General features: G+C 34.7%; 4 protein-coding genes across 7 annotated transcripts; all 4 read right to left on the minus strand.

Annotated features, from left to right (window-relative positions):
* Positions 1-718: 718 nt before the first annotated feature.
* On the minus strand, positions 719-8,787 carry LOC143462973 (amine sulfotransferase-like). Of its 4 annotated transcripts, XM_076961305.1 has the most exons (12): positions 8,469-8,787; positions 8,273-8,386; positions 8,069-8,178; positions 7,342-7,483; positions 7,073-7,188; positions 6,682-6,853; positions 3,835-6,616; positions 3,616-3,693; positions 2,958-3,067; positions 2,120-2,310; positions 1,664-2,041; positions 721-1,586 (listed from the first exon to the last, which is right to left on the minus strand). In XM_076961305.1, exons 1-7 carry the CDS (start codon positions 8,707-8,709, stop codon positions 6,483-6,485), a joined length of 1,029 nt encoding a protein of 342 aa, XP_076817420.1. In that variant the 5' UTR covers positions 8,710-8,787; the 3' UTR covers positions 721-1,586; positions 1,664-2,041; positions 2,120-2,310; positions 2,958-3,067; positions 3,616-3,693; positions 3,835-6,482. The 4 variants fall into 4 exon arrangements, with proteins under 4 accessions (XP_076817421.1, XP_076817418.1, XP_076817420.1 ...); XM_076961306.1 differs by having other exon boundaries at positions 719-1,571; positions 2,958-3,693; XM_076961303.1 differs by having other exon boundaries at positions 719-1,586; positions 2,958-3,693.
* Positions 8,788-8,797: 10 nt separating this feature from the next.
* On the minus strand, positions 8,798-12,511 carry LOC143462974 (sulfotransferase 1B1-like). Its single transcript, XM_076961308.1, has 7 exons — positions 12,256-12,511; positions 11,625-11,738; positions 11,435-11,544; positions 11,200-11,341; positions 10,915-11,030; positions 10,608-10,773; positions 8,798-10,534 (listed from the first exon to the last, which is right to left on the minus strand). The coding sequence occupies exons 1-7, from the start codon at positions 12,494-12,496 to the stop codon at positions 10,401-10,403; spliced, it is 1,023 nt and encodes a 340-aa protein (XP_076817423.1). The 5' UTR covers positions 12,497-12,511; the 3' UTR covers positions 8,798-10,400.
* Positions 12,512-13,704: 1,193 nt separating this feature from the next.
* Positions 13,705-15,857, minus strand: LOC143462972 (sulfotransferase 1B1-like). Its single transcript, XM_076961302.1, has 8 exons — positions 15,772-15,857; positions 15,368-15,608; positions 14,912-15,025; positions 14,732-14,841; positions 14,495-14,636; positions 14,225-14,340; positions 13,913-14,078; positions 13,705-13,839 (listed from the first exon to the last, which is right to left on the minus strand). Exons 1-8 carry the CDS (start codon positions 15,793-15,795, stop codon positions 13,706-13,708), a joined length of 1,047 nt encoding a protein of 348 aa, XP_076817417.1. The 5' UTR covers positions 15,796-15,857; the 3' UTR covers position 13,705.
* A 1,984-nt stretch (positions 15,858-17,841) lies between these two features.
* On the minus strand, positions 17,842-20,960 carry LOC143462169 (sulfotransferase 1B1-like). Its single transcript, XM_076960220.1, has 8 exons — positions 20,585-20,960; positions 20,084-20,197; positions 19,899-20,008; positions 19,662-19,804; positions 19,565-19,572; positions 19,315-19,430; positions 19,067-19,223; positions 17,842-18,533 (listed from the first exon to the last, which is right to left on the minus strand). The coding sequence occupies exons 1-8, from the start codon at positions 20,820-20,822 to the stop codon at positions 18,418-18,420; spliced, it is 1,002 nt and encodes a 333-aa protein (XP_076816335.1). The 5' UTR covers positions 20,823-20,960; the 3' UTR covers positions 17,842-18,417.
* Positions 20,961-21,566: the final 606 nt, after the last annotated feature.

The following is a 21,566-nucleotide window of genomic DNA, read 5'->3' on the forward strand; positions in this document are numbered from 1 at the left end:
TTAGAATATAGAATTAATATTTTCAGACGTCTACTTTACGAAACATGACGTCAATGATAGATAGCATTGCGTACCGATATCTTTCTGTTTTCCGTTTTAAGTCGTGACATAAATATCGCGCGTGTCTATCTTGCGTGAGTTATGCACAGCTGTTCAATGCATTCATTCTACTAAGATCAACTCTATAACATGGACATCTTTATGCTGTTGCTGTGCCAATGTTTTGTCGAAATGTAATTGCTCAAAGAATCTTCAATATAATCAGTATATACAGTTGTCATTCCTGTGTGATCATTGCTGAAGTCTATTAAAGTTCAGTGTTAAGATAGACAACATTATTGTCATCTTCACAAGTTAACAAGGACTTTGGTTCTGTAATATAGCAGTGGAAAACAAGTGATTATAATATTGATCACAGCTAATTGAAGCCAGTCATCAGACAATAACCCGTCAAGGTGAACAATTAAATCTGTGGGTGAGAAAAGCAGACAACGACCTCATGAGACTCATATATTATCACCCGCAATAAGCATTTCAACAAGTACTTATTGTAGTGAAGTGGGTTAACCTCTCAAGTTCAGGTGCCATATACCCATTTTCCATTACAACTTCAAATGTATCACATGATAAACCACAAAGTATTTTTAATCCAAGTCGATTTTCACCTTTTTAATTTTTTTTAATAGTAATTAGTTTAGTTTTTTAATAACTAAATTCGACGTTCTGTATCTATTGTTTACGACCTAACTGCATTCTTATCCTTTCCAATGGACTTTGTAACTTAACCTTTGGTATAATACGCAATAATAGCAGACGCCGTTCACGGATCAGTGAATTTAATATGTTATTAGATATATGTATTTCGCCTAACGGTAAAATAGTTTCTTTTAATTTAATCAGAAATAGGTTTGTAGACAGTAGTCCTTACTTTCTTACATGTATTGAAGTATCACGGCAAACACAGACTCAGAATCTATAAGTACACAAGTGTAAAGCAGATCAACCGGTAATTAGCTCATCAAGCCCGGTAAAACACAAAGTGAGGTGGAAACAGAATAATTTTGACGTCATGCTATAACAACGAATATATCAACAAGTATCAGCATCGAACAACTCGTGCATCGCATTTTTTTAAGTGTATAAAAACGTTGGATTACATATTTACATTAAATAAACGCGCTAATGCTGTTAAAAATAATAATTAGTGAAAATTATACGGTAGGTGTGACAAAGCCACCACTAGATTGCTGATAAATCTGCATTTTACCGACTATTTTACTTATTCGTACTGGTATATGCCACAAACTGCTTGATTGAGAAATAAAGTTGATTTCAAAATAATTGACTTGAAATGTTTCGTTTAAAAATAGTAGTCTAATACCTAAACCAATATAGTAGGCTATATAAGATTTTTTTCATCACAAAAATTTCAGCGATTCAAATTTCAATTTAATGTTGCCCCAATTCATAAGTGAAGCTCAGGTTTGTATCAATGAGGATTTCTTTCACTTTCTTGTCGATCAAATCCGACCGAGCGACTGTCAAATAATTTTTCCAATCTCCCACTAAGCCTACAAGATCAAGACCTGGTAAGAAACGTGAGTTAAAGGTTTATTTTGTAAGGAATTTAACGTAAAGTTCAGTAATAAACATGAAATATAACCTTTCCGACACAACTTTATGTCGCCATCTCTTCTATCTTCATCTCTTGTTTTTTTCACCAAATCCAAACTTGTTTTCTCTGTTATCAAGTCTACATCTTCATCATTTAAATCCACATCCAAGAATTCTGCAACTTTTTTATTCCCTCTTTTCTATCCTTGTTGTAGAACATAAAATATATGTCGAATAGCGAGATAGTAAAAAATTTCGCAATCATGCTGACATTTTGTTCTCGTTGCTCATAGCCATTGCTTTTCTTGCCTTTTTGAGATCTTCGTAATAAAGAGAAAAAAAACGTTGCTGTCGTTTTGATGGGAATACCACTTCTTGAAATGTTTCAAATATCTTTCACCTTTTTTTGCCAAAAGACTATGCTCTCCTATTTTATAAATAAAATTTTTAGTAATATACGACCAGTAATATAGACCAATCATTCAGATATAACTAAAATACTGACCTGCTAGGTATGCATTAAGAAACTGTTTTTCATCAGCTGTGTACATGTCCTTGTATGGTTGAAAAGCAGCAAAAGGTTGAGTTTTCCTGGTCTTTAGGATTTCTTATCATATAGATAGGGGGTGTTTAAATGGCGGATCTCGATCCGGATCCGGATCTTTTCAACTTTTTGTCTGGATCTTCCAATGTAATCTTGAAACAATCTTGCAGCTATAGCACACTTCACTTTGGAATTTTACAAAGTTATAAATATATTGTAGGGCTGTAGGCCCTACAATGTAGGGTACATTTACATAAATAAAGCACCATTAAAATTAAAGCATGTCCAATACGTTTACTATTCGTATTTAGTGGATCATTTTGTTGTCAGGTTTGTTTGTGGTGGATCATGCCAAAAATAATTTGAACACCCCTGATATAGATCATCTAGCCCAGCGTGGTCCAACTTCTTTTCATCGCGGGCCAAAATCAGAAAATTTTTTATCTTGCGGGCCAATGTTTTTAAATTAGAACTGAAGAACAATGTGACATTGATATTAGAACTGAAAAAAGTTCTCTTTTTTATTAAAACTGAAATTAGAATAGTACAAAACTTAGCTGATAAAATTTAAATGCTGATCAATGTGACATCTGCGGTCGAGGTTCTTCCTCAACAATAGCGACTATCAAAGCTGACAATCAGTTCGCGGGCCAAAAAATCGGTGCTCGCGGGCCAACTTTGGCCCGCGGGCCTGCAGTTGGACCACGCTGATCTAGCCTATAGCAAATGTGTTAAACAATCTCATGGAGTCACCAGGGTTGAATATCTTATTATTGTGATTTCAAACAACTAAATTAACCTTTGCTTCTGTTTCTTTAAATTTTTTGGAATTGATCAAAGGAGCCGGTAAATGAGTTCCCATCACCTTTTATAGGATGTTCAGATTTTCCAAAACCTCATATTTAGATGCTTTCAAAAAATAAAAACCGAATCACCAACTATGCAGTATACATTTTGCCTGCATCGTTTGCGAGGACAAAATGCTTCGCAAGGTCTAGGATTAACTACTTATTTTTTCATGGAATAATGATTTTGTCTACTGCCCTACACTGATGTGGGCGTCTAAAGGTATCTTGTTACGCCCTATGGGTATAATACGTCTCTGACTGATATGATGACTTTGTTTGCCCTTGTCTGGCTTTCAACTATAACTTATAACACATAAATACTTATATAAACTAAGCTTACACAACATACTGTAAACAAAAAGCATTTTAAGAAAAAATTATATTAATCGTTTATTAATTTTAGCCTATAAAAGTTTCGAGCAAACCAACAAAGCTGCGAAAACCCAGGTCTACAACTCACATGCTACTGTTTTGTCTTCTACGCCACTATATCTACAGTCACGGCAGATTGCTGGCAACTTACAGTTGCAAATTTTCAGCGTTGTGAATCAGACACGCTACTTAGGTCAATTACCTGGTCCATATTCCAAATAACCATAAAAAAATTACCCTTTTCTGTCTTTTTCAACATCTCATCATCATGGCAATAATGTTTATATCAAGCTAGCTCTCTCATCCAAGTTGTACCTGCAGTTGAATAAATGAGACCTTAATTTTGTAAATAAAATTTTTACCTTTAGAAATCACCCACTTTCAACTATTGCAACATCAGTCTCTCAATTGTAACATTTGTACATGTTTTCGCATATGACGCAACAATAACATCACCTTTACAAGGATTCCATTGATTGCAAGCAAACTGAGCAGTAGCTGGTTCGAACCCTGGAACTAAATGATATTGATATCCCTTCCATTCTTTCTCAGCAGCAGCCTCTCCTTCCAAGGCTTTCTGCAAATATTTCTTAAACTCAGCTGAGTATTTTTGTTGATTTGCTTCAGATAAACACGACAATGCTGATCCGTATGCAAACGTGACATCCATTGTTCAAAATTACGGCATATATTGTATATTCAACGTAATCGACAAAGAGGAGTTATCAGTTCTGTTATGTAATTGTCGACACGGTTTTTGGTATAGGCCTACAGTAGACATCACATAAAACGGATGCGTATTCACCGGATTGCGGATGGTGAAAAGTCTGGACCGAACGGTGCATTTTTAACCTTGTTGCTTCTTTTAAGGTGGCGTCAAACACCAAAAAATGCCATAAAATCTTTGTTTGTTTTATTATACAGTAAATTTACTAAAAGACTGATTACTCGAAAAATCCTCCACGGGGCTCTCTGAAACTTTGCATGTCAATTTAGTATGCTTTGAACTACCATTCGATAAAATGCCATCATAAAACCATGATTCAAACTTTTTTTACAGAGGCGCAAAATAAACACTAGAATTTTTGGTCTAAAAAAACCCAATTTTAGCTAGTTTCATGCTAATTTTTAGCATAATTCTGCACGCGACCTGGGACATTGAAGCACGCCAACTGCTAGGGTAATTCCCAGGCTAGAAAACAACACCAACCATGCTGCATTCTGATTGGTCTAAACATGTTTTTTAAAGCCATACGTAGAACGTGCAACAAATTCATAAAGATCTTAGTTTTAGGTGTTTGACACCTCCTTAATCTAATTGTCTCGTTTAGTATGACGTCACATAACCTTTACGCCTATTTGAAAGTGTTGAATTTTCCTAATTTTCTTTTTGAACGACACAGATTTGGAAATAACTGCTTCAAGCCTACCAACAAAAATTATTGAAAATGTTTTTTGCTGGGGCATACTTCCTGACAACTGTTCCCTGATTTAAGGTCCACTTGTTTATAAAATCTCCTCTCACTTTCAGAAAATAAAGGCGAGTTAACCAGAAAATTCACTCTTCAGTTTCTTATGAAACATGACAGTTATTAACAAATACTCCTGTGGGGGTTCAGCACTGACATCCGGTACTGTGTAGCTTAGGCCTGCTATGTTGTTTCGTATTGTATCGTTCATTTTTTGCCATTGAATGTAGGGTGGGGGGAAATGGTGCTAACTTTGTTACAGCATGATACAGCTCAGCGTGGTCCAACTTCTTTTCATCGCGGGCCAAAATCAGAAAATTTTTTTATCTTGCGGGCCAATCTTTTTAAATTAGAACTGAAGAGCTTAGCTATTTAGCTACTTAGCTATTAAATGCTGATCAATGTGACATCTGCGGTCGAGGTTCTTCCTCGACAATAGCGACTATCAAAGCTGACTATCAGTTCGTGGGCCAAAAAATCGGTGCTCGCGGGCCAACTTTGGCCCGCGGGCCTGCAGTTGGACCACGCTGATACAGCTGAATAAAAATTCATTCAAAAATAGTAAATGAACGGGAAACAAGCAGCAAGGCTTCGAGGGCTTAAAATGCGCAAGATGTTAACTGAGCTCCGGTGCTTAAGGATAAGTTGGCAAGGACACCAAAACCATTTTACAAATTACACTGCTTGGAACGGAAAATCTCTTCTCAAACAGCGTAACACTAACACTTAACTATGTTTTTTGTTGTTTACATTTCTTAGCGGTTCTTTCATTCAGTTAAAAAACAATTAAATTTCAGTCCTTTTGTGGAAATTAATTAACGACAAATCAAATTATAGTTTTTTAAGTTTTAGCACATTAAACAAAATGTTGTAAATATATATCCTTTTTCATTTAACACATTTTCTAACAAAGTATTTTGTGTTTATAGCAATAGATTTTAGACACCAACGGAATAATGCTTTTTTCTGGCTTAAGTACATCTTTTTATACAATGTAGTACGACACATTACACAAAGTAGCCTACTAAACTTACAAGGTACGTTTAGTACTAGGGTCCATTTTGTTTATAATTAGTGTCTAATGTTACGGATAAAAGTTGAAAATATGCCTTCTGCATGTTAAGCAGAGGTGGGCAGTCGGTACTTTGAAAGTACCGTCGGTAACGGTACCGGTACTTGGCAAAAAATGTACCGACGGTTCCGGTATTCGGCACTATTTAAAAAAAGTACCGGTACTTTGTCGGTACTCGGTACCGGTAATTTTTGTGTAAAAGATGCTGCTGCAAATGCAATATTTGCCGCTACTATGCCCCCGGTAAAGGTTACTCCAGGTCAAAATATATGTGACGTTAATCGCTTGCAATTTTACTTGACATTTCTGGATTAAAAATGATCAACGGATGCCAAAATTAGTATTAAGGATTAATTAACATGTATTTTTGAGTAGGAGTACCGGGACCGACTGAAATTTCTTTAAAAAAGTAATTCGGTACAGAGATTCGGTACTTTTTTTCTAAAGTACCGACGGTACCGGTATCAGTACTAAAAAAGTACCGCGGTACAGTAATTCGGTACTATAGTACCGTGGTACTGCCCACCTATGACGCTAAATATGTTTACTGCTTTGGAACCGCATTACAGATTGCATCTAGTGTTATCCAAATCATAAACGAATTTAAGATTAGTATCGCCAAGAATTTTCTGCACTTTTTCGTCGATTAACTTCGACTGATCGAAGGTTAAGTAGTCCCTCCATTCACCAACAGTACCTAAACATTCAAAATGATAAAAAACTTTGGCCTTCAAAACGGTTAAACACCTGAGGCCTATCAACCTTTCCGGAGAAGTTTTAACACTCGGACTTTTTGTTTTCGGCTTTTTTCTGTTTGTCGAGCTGACTTCTTCATTGAGTTGAAACTAGTTTTCTCTGCTATCATGTCCACGTCTTCATCGCTTAAAGCGACATCCAAAAACTTTGCAACTTTTCTGATTCCTTGGGTTATATCCTGTTTCAAAATGAAGCAAGTTAAGCCAAAGTATTGTTGGCGATATACAACTACACATATGCACGAGGTCTTCGTTAAATTAATTCGCCACAGGATAAAGCTGTTGAACGATTGTAATCAATAAGCAATAGGCATAAACAAATGCAATCAATACAACCTCAACCAGTCCAGAAAAGTACCTTTCACACCTTCGGTTTTCTACTAGGCTACAATTCGTACTTTTTTAAGGTCTTCGTAATAAACAAACAGAACGTTGCTGTCATTTTGATGGGGATACCATTCCTTCAGATGTTCCAAATATCCTTCACCTTTCTTAGCAAAAAGTTTGTGCTCGCCTAAAACAAAAAATATTGTTAAAAATTTTTTTAAATACTGCTTTTTAAACTTAATTGCAAAACCTGGAATAATAGCTTTTCCAAATGTTTTAAATCTAAAGCAGTTACACAATCTTTTTAATTCAACTGAATTATTGGAAACATGAAACATACCTGCAAAGTAGGTATCAAAAAATATCTTTTTATCAGGAGTGTACATGTCTTTGTATGGTGGTAAATCAGCAAAGGGTTGAGTTCTGCAAAAGTGGTACCAGGAAACTGCTTGGTCTTTAGGATTTCGTATCATATAAATGATCTGTAAGAAGTGTAGGCTTATATCTAGCAAGACATGGAATGACAAGGATTAAACAACTTCGTATCATTAATTTTTTTGCCAATGATTGCGAGGAGCGAAAAATATGGTGCTAACCTTGTTGTAAAATGGTAAAACATGAAATACGCTAACAAACATAGTCAATGAACGGGAAAAAGTGGCTAAACTTGAAAGCCTCGGGGCTTAGCCTTAAAACCTTCAAAGTTGAAATTATATAGGCCTAGTGATACTACAATGATGGAATATTAGTGCCGCCATAAAACCTAGAAAGCGTTTATATCAAAATAAACAAAACTAAGGCTAAACGAAAGAACAGAAAACACACATAATTATGGATATTTACGCCAAAAACAACTTTCAGGGAAACGTCGAAAACATGCTTAGGAGGTGCATATGGGTGGTTAAAATAAAAACCACACAAAAACAAACACCATCCCAAGGATCAAAATTATGTTTGTGTGCCTATATTGAGGGCACAATATCGAGACCCTTAGTGGCACAAAAACATGTAAATGAATGAAATTTTTACTATACCATACTGTTTTGAGTTAAAACAAGTAAACTAACCTTTGTTCCTTTTTCTTTAAATTTCTTAAAATTGATCAAAGGAGCCGGTAAATGAGTTCCCATCACCTTTTGTGGGATGTTCAGCTTTTCCAAGACTTCATATTTGGACTCTTTAGCAGTTGAAGAAGAAATTACATGAAATTCATCTTAAAATTTCCTTTTTGCAGGTTTCTTCTTTCAACGTTTTAATAAAATTTTATTCACCTGGTCCAAATTCCAAGTAGGTAAAGAAAAAATTTACATATTTTGTTTTTTTCAACATCGCGTCGTCATTGCAATAGAGTATATGTCGAGCTAATTCCCTCATCCAAGTCGTACCTGGGGTTAAGGTGGAGTAGTTAACTTACTTTCTCTTGTGCAGTAGTCACTGCAACACAATATTTCAATGGCAAATTCCTACCTGTTTTTGCATATGACGCAACAATGACATCGCCTTTATTTGGATTCCATTGGTTGTAAGCAAATTGAGCAGTAGCAGGTTCAAATGCAGGAAGCAAGTAATATCCTTTCCATTCTTTATGAGTAACGTCGTCTCTCCAGGTTTTCTGCAAATATTTCTTAAACTCGGCTGAATATTTTTGCTGATCTTCCTCAGATAAATACGACAATGCTGGTCCGTATGCAAATGTGAAATCCATCATTTCTTAAAGTTAGTTAAATGGTCACTCATAACAACAAAGGTTATTCAACATTTTTTTAAATCAAGCCCTGTTTTTCTGAAATTATACACAAAAACAACATTTTCAACAAGTCTGATCATAACTACGTAGCCCTGAGTACGGTAAAGTTCTAATTAAATATTTACAGCAACAAAATTATTGAAGGAAACACAAAAATCAAACATTTACTAGAAAGTACATATACAAAAGTCTATATGTATACTTCGTTTATCTCATTTATATATAAAATTCTTTTTTCACGAAAATGAAGCAAGCCACAAATTTCTGTATGCAGTTTTCTATCATCCACCAGATGAACATATTAGTAGGAAAAAGTTGAGTCTCTGAGTCAAATATTTAACCATGATGAAAAGCAAAATAATGCTGTCGTTTAGACTGGGATATCGATCCTCAGATGTTCAAACACTCTGTCAAACTTGTGCCTTGTAAGATAACAAAATGAAAGCAGCTGATAAGGTTCTGCATTTGCAACAACAATTGTACTTTATTACCAGTGTATATACAAATATCATCTCTATATTTTGGCAACCAAACATGTATAAAAGTGCATATACATTATAATCATAGACTCTGAATTGCATATAAATCGAAATTATATAAATTTACATCATTTTTCACACAAGAAAAGCAAAAAAATGTCGACTTTAGTTTGCAACAAATCAAAACTTGTGCAGAATAATATTGCTATTCTAAAAATTGTCGCAACATAACACAGTGCCGCTAAAAGTTGTACTCCACAGTAATCACTGCTTGATGACAGAACTGCTTTAACTTCAAAGAAGTTAAAAGAAATGAATAGTTGGTACAGTAGATCTCACATGTATGCTTTCACTGCCATATTGGTACCTCTGTTACAAGCCAAATCTATTCTTTAAGAAATGGACTTCAAGAACAACATGCAGGCTTGCTAGGCCCTGTTGTATCGCATAAACATATCATAAAGCCAAGAGAAATTCAAAACGCATCCCAGTCAGAGAAAACATACATTTTAGTTGTTGTGTTGTTCCATTCTGAAAATTTTAACAGTGCAGACTACATTATAAGAAAAGATTTTTGATCATTATTTTACGAAAGATCGGATATGTTCGCAACATCTTCTTTATGCAGCTAAAAGGTCTAAGAAATGCAGTTTTAAATAGCAGTGAGCTATCAACACATGATCTATTTTAAACGACATAATTTTGAATTGTTAAATTCCAAAGAGAGCTGATAACTTATATGCTGCATGACTTGCATCCAAGGTTTGAAAGCATTAGAAGCAAAACAAATGAACATCATACAAAACAAAATATTACACACACATCCACTATACGTAAGGTCTACTGTACCTATAAAATTGGGACAGTTTCACTCAATTTAAACACAATCTTTCGTGAACTTGCCTCCCTAGGTACAACTACCTATTTGTCTTTGCAAAACTATTTCAAAGACTACCGCAACAGAAAACGTTATTCTCTAAAAACTTGACTATACAAAACAAAATGTGCAACAAAACATTTCTAAAATTAAGTAATCAATCAATACTGACTGCATTTTAAAATTCTAAAATAGAGTTCTCCAAGTAAATTAGTCGCGTCCAATTTGCCACCACAAGGTATAAAATTAATGAAAACAGGAATATTTGGAAACGGCTTGTTACAAATTACAGACTATTAACAGCTTGCTTTAACATCACCACCATAGTAAGAGAATTCCAAGTTTGTATCACCGAGGATTTTTTGGACTTTTTCATCGATTAAACTTGACTGTTCAGTTGTTAAATAATCTCTCCATTCTCCTATTCTACCTGGCAAAGTAAACATAAGATAAGCTAAAAACATGATTTAACTGATCAGCAATTAATAAACCCATTTACAAACCTTTTCGGTAAACTTTAAAGTAAGGCTTGTTTTCCTGAATCGACTTAATTCGATCTGATTCTTTCATAAAGTCAAAGCTTGTTCTCTTCGCTATTACCTCTACATCTTGTCCACTTAAAGTAATTTCCAAAAACTTTGCAACTTTCCTTATTTCTTGCTTTGTATTCTGTTATACAAGACAATTGGTGTAACGAATTTGCAATCGGCCAACACATATATGAAGCTATCTATGGATGCTTTCTTCAAACTATGATATTCAGTTTTATACAATGAAGTCATTAAACCAATAATATTTTGCTTTTCTTACTTTTTTCAAGTCTTCATAATGAACAAACAAAACGTTGTTGTCGTTTTGATGGGGATACCATTCTTTCAGATGTTCCAAATATCCTTCACCTTTCTTAGCAAAAAGTTTATGCTCACCTACACAAAGTATTTCATAGGGACTTCATTTTTCAAGAAGGATTTTAACAAAGTTGTACCAACCAAACTTTGTTTTAGAATGCAAAAAACTCATCATGACCATCATTCTATTTTAGCCATACCAGTGGCTACAATAGACACTTAGATAATGACACTTCGCAAGACAAACCTTTTAAATATGTGTCAAAAAATTTTCTTTTTTCAGTTGTGTATATATCCTTGTATGATGGCAAATCAGCAAAAGGTTGAGTTCTGCAGAAGTGATACCAGGAAACTGCCTGGTCTTTGGGATTCCTTATCATATAGATAATCTAGGAGTAAAAAACAAAACAGTACTCAGGTAATAGAAGTTGGATATGGGACGTTCAGCATTTAAATTTCGCTTTACAGAAACGTAAACAAACCTTAACTCCTCTTTCATGATATTTTTTGAAATTAACTAAAGAAGCCGGCAAATGAGTTCGCAAAACTTTTCTTGGAATGCCCAATTTTTCAAGAACTTCATATTTGGATTCTGTCATAACCACAAAGTTATTAAAATGTAGCTGTTGCTGCTAATAGATTCTGTGTTTTCTTCCATCTCAGTTAATTTACCTGGTCCGCCTGATAGGAACGAAAAGAAAACCGTGGTGTCTTTTACTTTTTGCAACATTTCTTCATCATGACAATAAGCAATATTGCTTACAAGTTCTGCCATCCAGTTTGTACCTGCAGTACAGACATTTTTTCAGCTGAGCTTTTATATAACTTCTTTGAATAGAAGTTTACATGGCATTCAAATTTGGTTTTTGTCTTAACGCCTACACCAACTATTGTTACAAAAACTGCAACCACACAATTAATTACACTATACCTTAGCAAAGTTTTGTTGTCCCAAAACTAACCCCTATTTAAAAAATTCGTGAAAAGATGATGGCAAAAGTTACAGAAATATATTCAAAACTTCTAAACCTATAGAAAAGCAGTAAACAGAAACAATCTTTAGGTGAACTGAGATTTATTAATTAAAAAACTACTTTTTGCCAGCTATAACTTTTTTTAGCTGGTGACTTTTGCTTCTTTAGGTGTAAATAAATTGCAACTTATAGATTTTAGAAAGATGCTAAAAAATCGGAATTATTATCAAACAGCCAGTTTTGAGATGATCACCCCGTTGTTCGCTAGGACTGTTTCATTGTCGATATGTATATCGGTATACATTTAAAAAATGTAGGAGAATTGTCACCTGTTTTTGGATATGACGCAACAATAACGTCGCCTTCATTAGGATTCCATTTATTGTAAGCAAACTGAGCTGCAGCAGGTTCATGTGCAGGAAGTAAGTAATATCCATTCCATTGTTTATGAGTAACATCATCTCTCCAGGCTTTCTGCAAATACCTTTTAAACTCAGCTGAATATTTTTGCTGATCTTCTACAGATAAATAGGATAATGTTGGTCCATATGCAAACGTGAAGTCCATCATTTCTTAATATTTAGTTGAGCGACCATGCATACCAACAAATGTTATTCAACAGCTTTCTAAACAAGTTCTGTTTCGCTGTAATTATGCACAGAAACAACATTTTCAACAAGTCTGATCACAACTACATAGCCCTGAGTAGGGTAAAGTTTTAGTTAAATATTTACAACAACAAAATTATTTAAGTAACGGTTACAAGAAAGTCAAATATTTACTGAAAAACACAGAAATGACAAGAGTCAGCATGTATACTTGGTTTATCCCATTTATATATAACATTCCTTTTTCACGAAAATGAAGCAAGCCACAACTGTTCTGTTTGCAGTCTTATATCATCCACCAGATGAACATATCAGTATGAAAAAGTTGAGTCTCTGAGTCAAATATTTAGCCATGATGAAAAGCAAAATAATGCTGTCGTTTGGACTGGGATATCAGTTATTAGGTTTTCACTACTTTCAACTACTTATCTTTTTCTGGAGAAAGTTTAATACTGCACCAAGCAAGAAAGGCTTGTTACAATGTTTCAAAAACTTTACCAATTTGCAACTTGTTAAGGTAACAAAATCAAGGCAGATAATAACGTTTTGCATTTGAAACAACATTTGTTCGTTATTATCAGTGTATATATAAATTTCACCTCTATATTTTGGCAACCAGGCAACTATAAAAGTGCTTATACACTATAATCATTAATCAATGTTCATAAACTTCTTATAAATGCACATTCTATACATTCACATAAATTTTTACAGGTTTAGTTTTAGTTTAGTTCATGTGGCGCATTTCTGCACATTGGGTAGTTAATAGCCTCTAATCTCCCTGGTTTGATGCATGACTTTCAACGATGTCCCAGTTCACATTGGTACCGAAATCTTCTTGCACTATTTTTAGGTCTTTCTTAAAAGTCCTTCTTCTAATATTCATTGGTTGGCCTCAGTTTTTTGCAATCTCGGGGTACCCAGGTCAAAACTAGTTTTATATAGCAGTTGTGAGGTAATCACAACATCTATCCTGCTAACTACATAACAAAATGTGCAACAAAACATTTCAAAAATGAAATAGTCAATACTGACTGCATCTTAAAATATATTTCTCAGAGTGAATCATGTCACGCTCGGTTTGCAACCACAAGGTACAAATTTAACCAGAAAACCAGTGAAACCAGGAAGATTACAATACAGTTTGTTGCTTGTAACAAATTACAGAATATTAACAGCTTGCTTCAACATCACCACCATAGTAAGAGAATTCCAAGTTTGTATCACCGAGGATATTTTGGACTTTTTCATCGATTAAATTTGACTGTTCAGTGGTTAAATAATCTCTCCATTCTCCTATTTTACCTGGTAATTTAAACGTAAGACAAGTTATAAACATGATTTAACTGATCAAGAATTTCCGGACCAGTTTACAAACCTTTTCGGCATACTTTGAAGTAAGGCTTGTTTTCTTGAATCGATCTAATTTGATGTAGTTTTTTCATAGAGTTGAAATTTGTTTTCTCTGCTATTATGTTAGCATCTTCACAACTTAAATTAATGTCCAAAAACTTTGCAACTTTCCTCATTTCTTCTTTTGCATTCTGTTATACAAAATATTAAATAATTGATTTAGTGGATTTACAATCGACAAGAGAGTGTATAAAACACATATGATGCTACTCATGGATGTTATTTTCAAACTATTCAGTTTTATACAATTAAGCCAACAATATTTCACTTTTCTTACTTTTTTCAAGTCTTCATAGTAAACAAACAAAACGTTGTTGTCGTTTTGATGGGGATACCATTCTTTCAGATGTTCCAAATATCCTTCACCTTTCTTAGCAAAAAGTTTATGCTCGCCTACACAAAGTATTCAATGAAGACTTTATTCTTCAAGAAGTATTTTAACAAAGTTGTACCAACCAAATTCTGCTTTAGAATGCACAAAACCTCACATGCTCATTATTCTATTTTAGCCATATCGCTACCCGCTTTGACACAACACAAGACAAACATGTCAAATATGCATCAAAAAACTTCTTTTTATCAGTAGAGTACATATCCTTGTATGATGGCAAATCAGCAAAAGGTTGAGTTCTGCAGAAGTGATACCAGGAAACTGCCTGGTCTTTGGGATTCCTTATCATATAGATAATCTAGGAGCGAAAAACAGAAACAGTACTCAGGTATATAGAAGTTGGATATGGGATGTTCAGCATTTGAATTTCGCTTTACAGAAATGTAAACAAACCTTAACTCCTCTTTCATGATATTTTTTGAAATTAACTAAAGAAGCCGGCAAATGAGTTCGCAAAACTTTTCTTGGAATGCCCAATTTTTCAAGAACTTCATATTTGGATTCTGTCACAGATACAAATAAAGATATTAGAGTGTATTTTGTGTTTTCTCACATATCATCTATATATTTTACCTGGTCCGCCTGATAGGAATGAAAAGAAAAACGTAGTGTCTTTTACTTTTTGTATCATGTCTTCATCATGGCAATAGACAATATTGCATACAAGTTCTGCCATCCACGTTGAACCTGAAGCACAGAAACTCTTTCAGCTAAGCTTGATATAACTTCTTTGAATAGAAGTTGCATAGCATCAAAATAATATAAAGGGAATAAAAAGAGAGCAAAAACACCTTTAGGTTAACTGAGTTTTCTTTATTAAAACATGACTTTTGACCAGCTTTAACTTTTTCTTTAGCTCATGACTTTCGGTTTGTCAGGTGTAAATAAACTGCAATTTGTAGTTTTAAAACATGCTATAAAATAGGAGTTACTGTCAAACAGTCAATTTTGAGATGCCCTCTGTTGTTTACTACGACCGTTTCATTGTAAATACGTTTATATATTTATAAAGTCTCAGAAAATTGTCACCTGTTTTTGGGTATGATGCAACAATGACGTCACCTTCATTTGGGGCCCATTGGTTGTAAGCAAATTGAGCAGTAGTCGGTTCATGTGCAGGAAGGAAGTAATATCCATTACATTCTTTATGAGTAACGTCGTCTCTCCAGGCTTTCTGCAAATATTTCTTAAACTCAGCTGAGTATTTTTGCTGATCCTCCTCAGACAAGTAGGATAGTGTTGATTTGTATGCAAACTTGGTATCCATCATCTAATGAATTTTCATATCATCAGTAAGTAGGTTAGGCTAAGTGTGACCATGAGCAACAAAGTACTAGAAGGATAACAAAATACTTATAAGACTTACAGACTACACTACTCAGATTGCTGTGGTTTTAATTTTAACACTAAAACCGAGAGTAAATTAAACTGACCTGAGCATTTACATGTTTCACCATAGCCTACTTTGAAAAATTAGTTAAACCTAAACAACAACATACCACCTGCACTAACAAAACTAAGTGAAAAGTAAAAACAAACGTTCTATCTTCCAGATTGGAAATCGTGGCGGTATTCAACAACAAATATTCTACAGTTTTTATTTTTACATCAGTATATATAGGGCTATACCATAGGTGTCAAACTCCCGGCCCGCGGGCCACATCCGGCCCGCTTTACAATAAAACTTGGCCCGCAATGCTATTTTATACATTGAACTATTTCCGGCCCGCGAGATCATTGTGCAGTATAACTTACTTTTTTCAAGCAAGAAACAAGATTATAACAAATCGCACAATACAGTAGCACAACAGTTGCCTCATCATGCGATAGAATAAATCGATTTATTCCCAGCCAAAACCGCCAAAAAACAAAAATTTGGTGCTGTTTCGCTGACTGTTCCAATTCATGTACTCGTGTCACGAAACGTTCAATCAAGTTTTATCCTTACGGCCCGCGGCGTTAAATAAGTTTTGAGTTTTGGCCCCTGGTGCGATTGAGTTTGACACCCCTGGGCTATACGATAATAAAATGGCATTTACACAATACAACAACAAAAATTGTTTTGTTTGTTTACTATAAATCAGTGTGCTCGTGTAAAAATTTGATGTGCAAATCGATCAGTCACTTACATTCGCTCTGCTTTCCACTACGGTTTATCTTAGCTTATCGAGTAAGCACATCAGCCTAACCAAAGTTATCAACCTCAGAGCAATGACTAAAGCAAGGGCATCGTACTAGGGGAATTCCCACTTCTAGTAGTTTTTACAGAAAACTTCACAAGTCATACAAACGGCAACCAATAAGCAATATCTTCATAGCGCTCTGACTACATTATACACGATTCATTCAGATACTATTTTAGTACAGTTCATCGCGCCAACGACAAATTGCAGTTTTTGTTGTACCAGTTTAACTGCTCCAATGGCTGGAAATTTGTAAGATATTCTATCCTTACACAATCGATATGGGTAGGTTGGAGGAAAATATTTGCACGACTTAAACTCGGTGATGATTTCCTACTTTTGTCCAAGCTTTGATGGATTTTTTAAGTTTGTATTATGTTGCCTGAAACTGGTACTGTTTATCAAAGACCACTAAACAAAAACAAGCGTTGTTTATATCTTGCTCAAGTGTATTACAACGGTCGGGAAATTGGGAATCGAGTTACAGACCCGCTAACCGCTCCGCCACAGATCCGGTTTTCGGTTGGACAGTCAAAAATTTTCTTATTTGATCAGAGTTATCTGTTGAAACCGTATGTACCACTTTTTGACAAAACTTAACTCTTGAACCTTCACCGAAACTGCATAATTGTTGTAAATTTGTGAAACAAATATGTTGCTGCCTTTGTTTTTCATTTTAACCTTGTCTTATTTGTGTATAATTTTAAAATTTGTTGTACGGTTTGGGGCTTAATCTGGCTTGCTTATTACCATGCATTTTCATTGAGTTCATTTGAAAGTCTTGCAAGCTTTAAGCCCTAGTGGTTTGCCGTTTTCTCTTCCAAACTGTTTGTTCATGCTCTAAAAATTACCATTTTTATTTTTCGAACAAAAAGTATGTAATGAAATGGTTGTATATGGTAGTTGAACTTGACAGCTTGACCCACTTCACTACAATGTTTGCTTGTTGAATTGTTTATTGCGGATGATGATATATGAGTCTCATAAGGTCGTTGTCTGCTTTTCTCACCTTCGGACTTAAATGTTTACCTTAACGGCTTATTGTCTTGTGAAGATGACAACAAAGTTGTCTAACTTGACACTGAACTTCTTCAAATTGAATTCAACAATGGTTACACAGGAATGACAACTGTATAAACCAGGGGTGGGCAAACTTGTTCAACGAAAGAGTCACTTGCGGAAAACTACAAACACCAGCGAGCCGCAAAATCAGTAGTGTCAATACTAATACAGTAAACAATGCATCGATAATGAACAATATTGGATATTAATATTCAGCTAGAGCAGCCACTAAAAACATGTCGGCGAGCCACAGTTTGCCAATCTTTGTTAAAGACTATACTTGCTAGCATTAAATGTCATCGTTTTCGTTTTGCAGTGTATTTAAGTAGACTAAACTGAGCTAGAGCTCACTGTCTTAGCAATGAAATTGCGTTGACTTGCTGTTAACTAACTCTTCGGATTCTATGTCTGTTGTTACGTCATAAACGAAATGCTGGCCTAAATAAAAGAAAAAGAGAGTAACGTTCATAAACGGTACTCTTGGTAGCCTTTACAATTTTTTTGGAATTTTACGATTCGACTAGAAGAGCCACAAAAAACATGCCGGCGAGCCGCAGTTTGCCCACCACTGGTATAAACTGATTATATTGAACCTTCTTTGAACGATTACATTTTAACAGAACATTGGCACAGCAACAGCATCAAAAGGTCCATGTTACAGCGTTGATTGTAATAGCAAGAAAGAATGAATGAACAGCTGTGTATGACTCACGTAATATAGGCATGATATTTAATGCCACGACTTTAAACAGAAAACTGGAAACAGGATGTCATTGGCACATCATGCGCCGATTATCACAAGTACAATAAAACACCTGCGATAAACAAAAAGTCTTACTCCAATTCATAAATAAATTTCAAGTTTGCATCACCGAGAATTTTTTTCACTTTCCTGTCGATCAATTCCGACTGAGCCACAGTCAAACAGTTCTTCCATTCTCCCACCGTACCTAAGAAACGAAAACAAATTTACCTGGCAATGAGAACGAGAAACACAAAAATTTCTTGTATCAAAAGTTAAATTAAAAAAATTAGGTTATAAGTTGTGATAATATTATGAATTAATGTAATATAAAATTGTGTAAAACATAGAATTCTCATCTATCGAATCAGCGAAGCATAACACTGCGTGACGTAATCGATTGCTTCGTGCTTACTGTGTGTGCATTTTGATTTATTCAGTCTCTTCTTGTTATTACGATCAACGCCGCAACATGTAGGTCTTTATGCTGTAGTTGCTGTATCAATGTTTTATCTTGATGTATTCGTTCAAAGAAGCTTCAATATAATCAGAATATAAAGTTGTCGAGGTGTACAATTAATTCTAAAATTAAGAAAAGCGAAACAACGACCTTGAGGCTCATTTACTTCGAGGACAATAAACTATTCAACAGACAAACTTTGTAATTGAAGTGGTCGCCCTTACAGGCTAAGGAACGATAAACAACCTTTTCATTACAAAGTCATAAAATGTTAGCCTAACCTTTACGAAGCAATGAAGTTTTGCCATCTTTTCTGTCTTCTACTTTTGATTTTTTCATCGATTCAAAACTTATTTTCTCTGCTATTATTTCCACGTCCCCATCATTTAAGTCCACATTCAAAAATTTTGCAACCTTTCTAATTGCTTCTTTTGTATTCTTGCTTTGAATGATAAAACAAAAATGTAAAAGTGAAGGAAATATTTTAAAAATCTCTTGCTTGTTTCTCTTGAAAACATTTGATTCTTACTTTTTTCAAATCTTCATAATGAACAAACAAAACATTGCTGTCATTTTGGTGGGGATACCATTCCTTAAGATGCTCCAAATATCCTTCCCCTTTCTTAGCAAAAAGCTTTTGTTCTCCTAATTTACAGTAAAAGTAACAATTTCAAACTACAGCAATAAATCGAACAATAGCCTTATTCAACTTGTACAGTAAGATCACAAATAGACCTCACACACAGAACAAACCCAAAATCTTAAAACATTCGTTCAACGGAAACATCTGCATAGAATAAGCACGTTTTCTTCCTTTTGATCCTTTGTTCGCTATTTAAATTGTTTTTAACAAACATACCTATCTATGTAACTAACCTATCTATGTAACTATCAAAGAATTTTCTTTTGTCACTGGTGTACATATCCTTATATGATGGCAAAGCAGCAAAGGGTTGAGTTCTGCAGAAGTGATACCAGGACACTGCTTGGTCTTTAGGGTTTCTTATTATATAAATCACCTGAGAAAAGAGCAACAAAATTTGGTTGCTTAGACTGCTCATTATCAACCTACATGGTGGATGCTTTATACTGTATATACAGTAGGCTACAAACCTTTACTCCTCTTTCATGATATTTTTTGAAATTAATCAAAGATGCCGGTAAATGTGTTCGCATCACTTTTTTTGGAATGTCCAGTTTTTCAAGGACCTCAAATTTTGATTCTGTCACAAATAAGTTACAAATCAAGATACCAAAATAGATTCTGTGTTTTCTTCCAAATCATTTTTATAGTTTACCTGGTCCGTCTGATAAGAAGGTAAAGAAAAACGTGGTGTCTGTTACTTTTTGCAACATTTTTTGATCATGGCAATGAACAACATTGCAAACAAGTTCTCCCAACCATGTGGTACCTGTTTTAGAAATCTATTTTAAACCAAATCGTATAAAAATTATATTAAGTTAGTAGATTTATTAGTATTTATACAAAGCACAAATTACCGATGGTTGCTATATAGTCTACGCCTGAATCACCGTCTATACAAACTAAGGATTAGAAATATGTGTTACTACCGCTGTTAATTACATTTTGGAAACAACTTTGCAGAAAACTAAACCAAACTTTAAAAGAATCCCTTAAAAATAATAATTAAGTGTTAACAATTAACAATAATAAGTCTTAACAATTGTCAAGTGTTGATTGTTGCAGGGAAAACTCGTATGTAGGCTACTGAAATCATTTTGGTTTGGATAGGCTACGTGTTGGCCTACATAGCAATACAATCTTACAAACATATCACCTGTTTTTGGGTATGACGCAACAATGACGTCGCCTTCCTTTGGATTCCATTCATTGTAAGCACACTGAGCAGTAGCCGGTTCATGTGCAGGAAGTAAGTAATATCCATTCCATTCTTTAGGAGTAGCGTCCTCTCTCCAGGCTTTCTGCAAATATCTCTTAAACTCAGCTGAGTATTTCTGCTGATCTTCCTTAGATAAATATGATAACGTTGGTCCGTAAGCATAAGTGTTATCCATCGTTCAAAATCAGTGAGTAATCTTAGCGTTGGTAGGACAGATTAAGCTATCACTTTCTGTGAACGGCTACATCTGTCTTTCTCGTCATATAGTGCAACCGTGATAAACTCACGAGCAAACTGTCCGGAAGTGTAGTTAGCTTTCGTTCCTCTTTATACGACTAATAGCGACACCGTGACAAAGTCATTTTCGAAAAGTCAAATATTTGGTTTTCTTGCCTTAATCACAAACTGAATTTTAACTTGTATGTCCAGTGCAAACAAACTTATACTTACCTATAGATGGAGTTAAACACGATTAACTCGATAGGTTCTCCTGTTAATGCGTTTTTAGACTAAAGTTCTGCTGCTCACCAGCCATGCCACCAGACTGCTTAGATAAATATAGATGAATTTCAGAAATGTGAATTATCGCTAAATCTTTTACAAGATATTAACATGGAAATAGTTTTCAAGCGAAAAATGCCCGGTTCGTAGGTAAAGACCAGTGAGAGATATCAGTGTATCTAACATCGTCGTAACGACAAAAAGCGACTCTACACTGCCGCTTCAATAAAACAACCTTAACTTTTTAATTTGCAGTTACGACGATCTGCGTGCAAGAGACGTTTGAAGTGATTGTTTGCAACTTAGTGCTCGACACAGGAGGACTGGTCTCGACTAGTTTGGAATGTACAGCACGTATTGTCCGATAGTAACAGTTATTCAAACTTGATTCTTAACAACTCGTTTTCTTAATTTATTT

Source organism: Clavelina lepadiformis, chromosome 6, assembly GCF_947623445.1.
Source record: "Clavelina lepadiformis chromosome 6, kaClaLepa1.1, whole genome shotgun sequence".
Lineage (NCBI taxonomy): Eukaryota > Metazoa > Chordata > Ascidiacea > Aplousobranchia > Clavelinidae > Clavelina > Clavelina lepadiformis.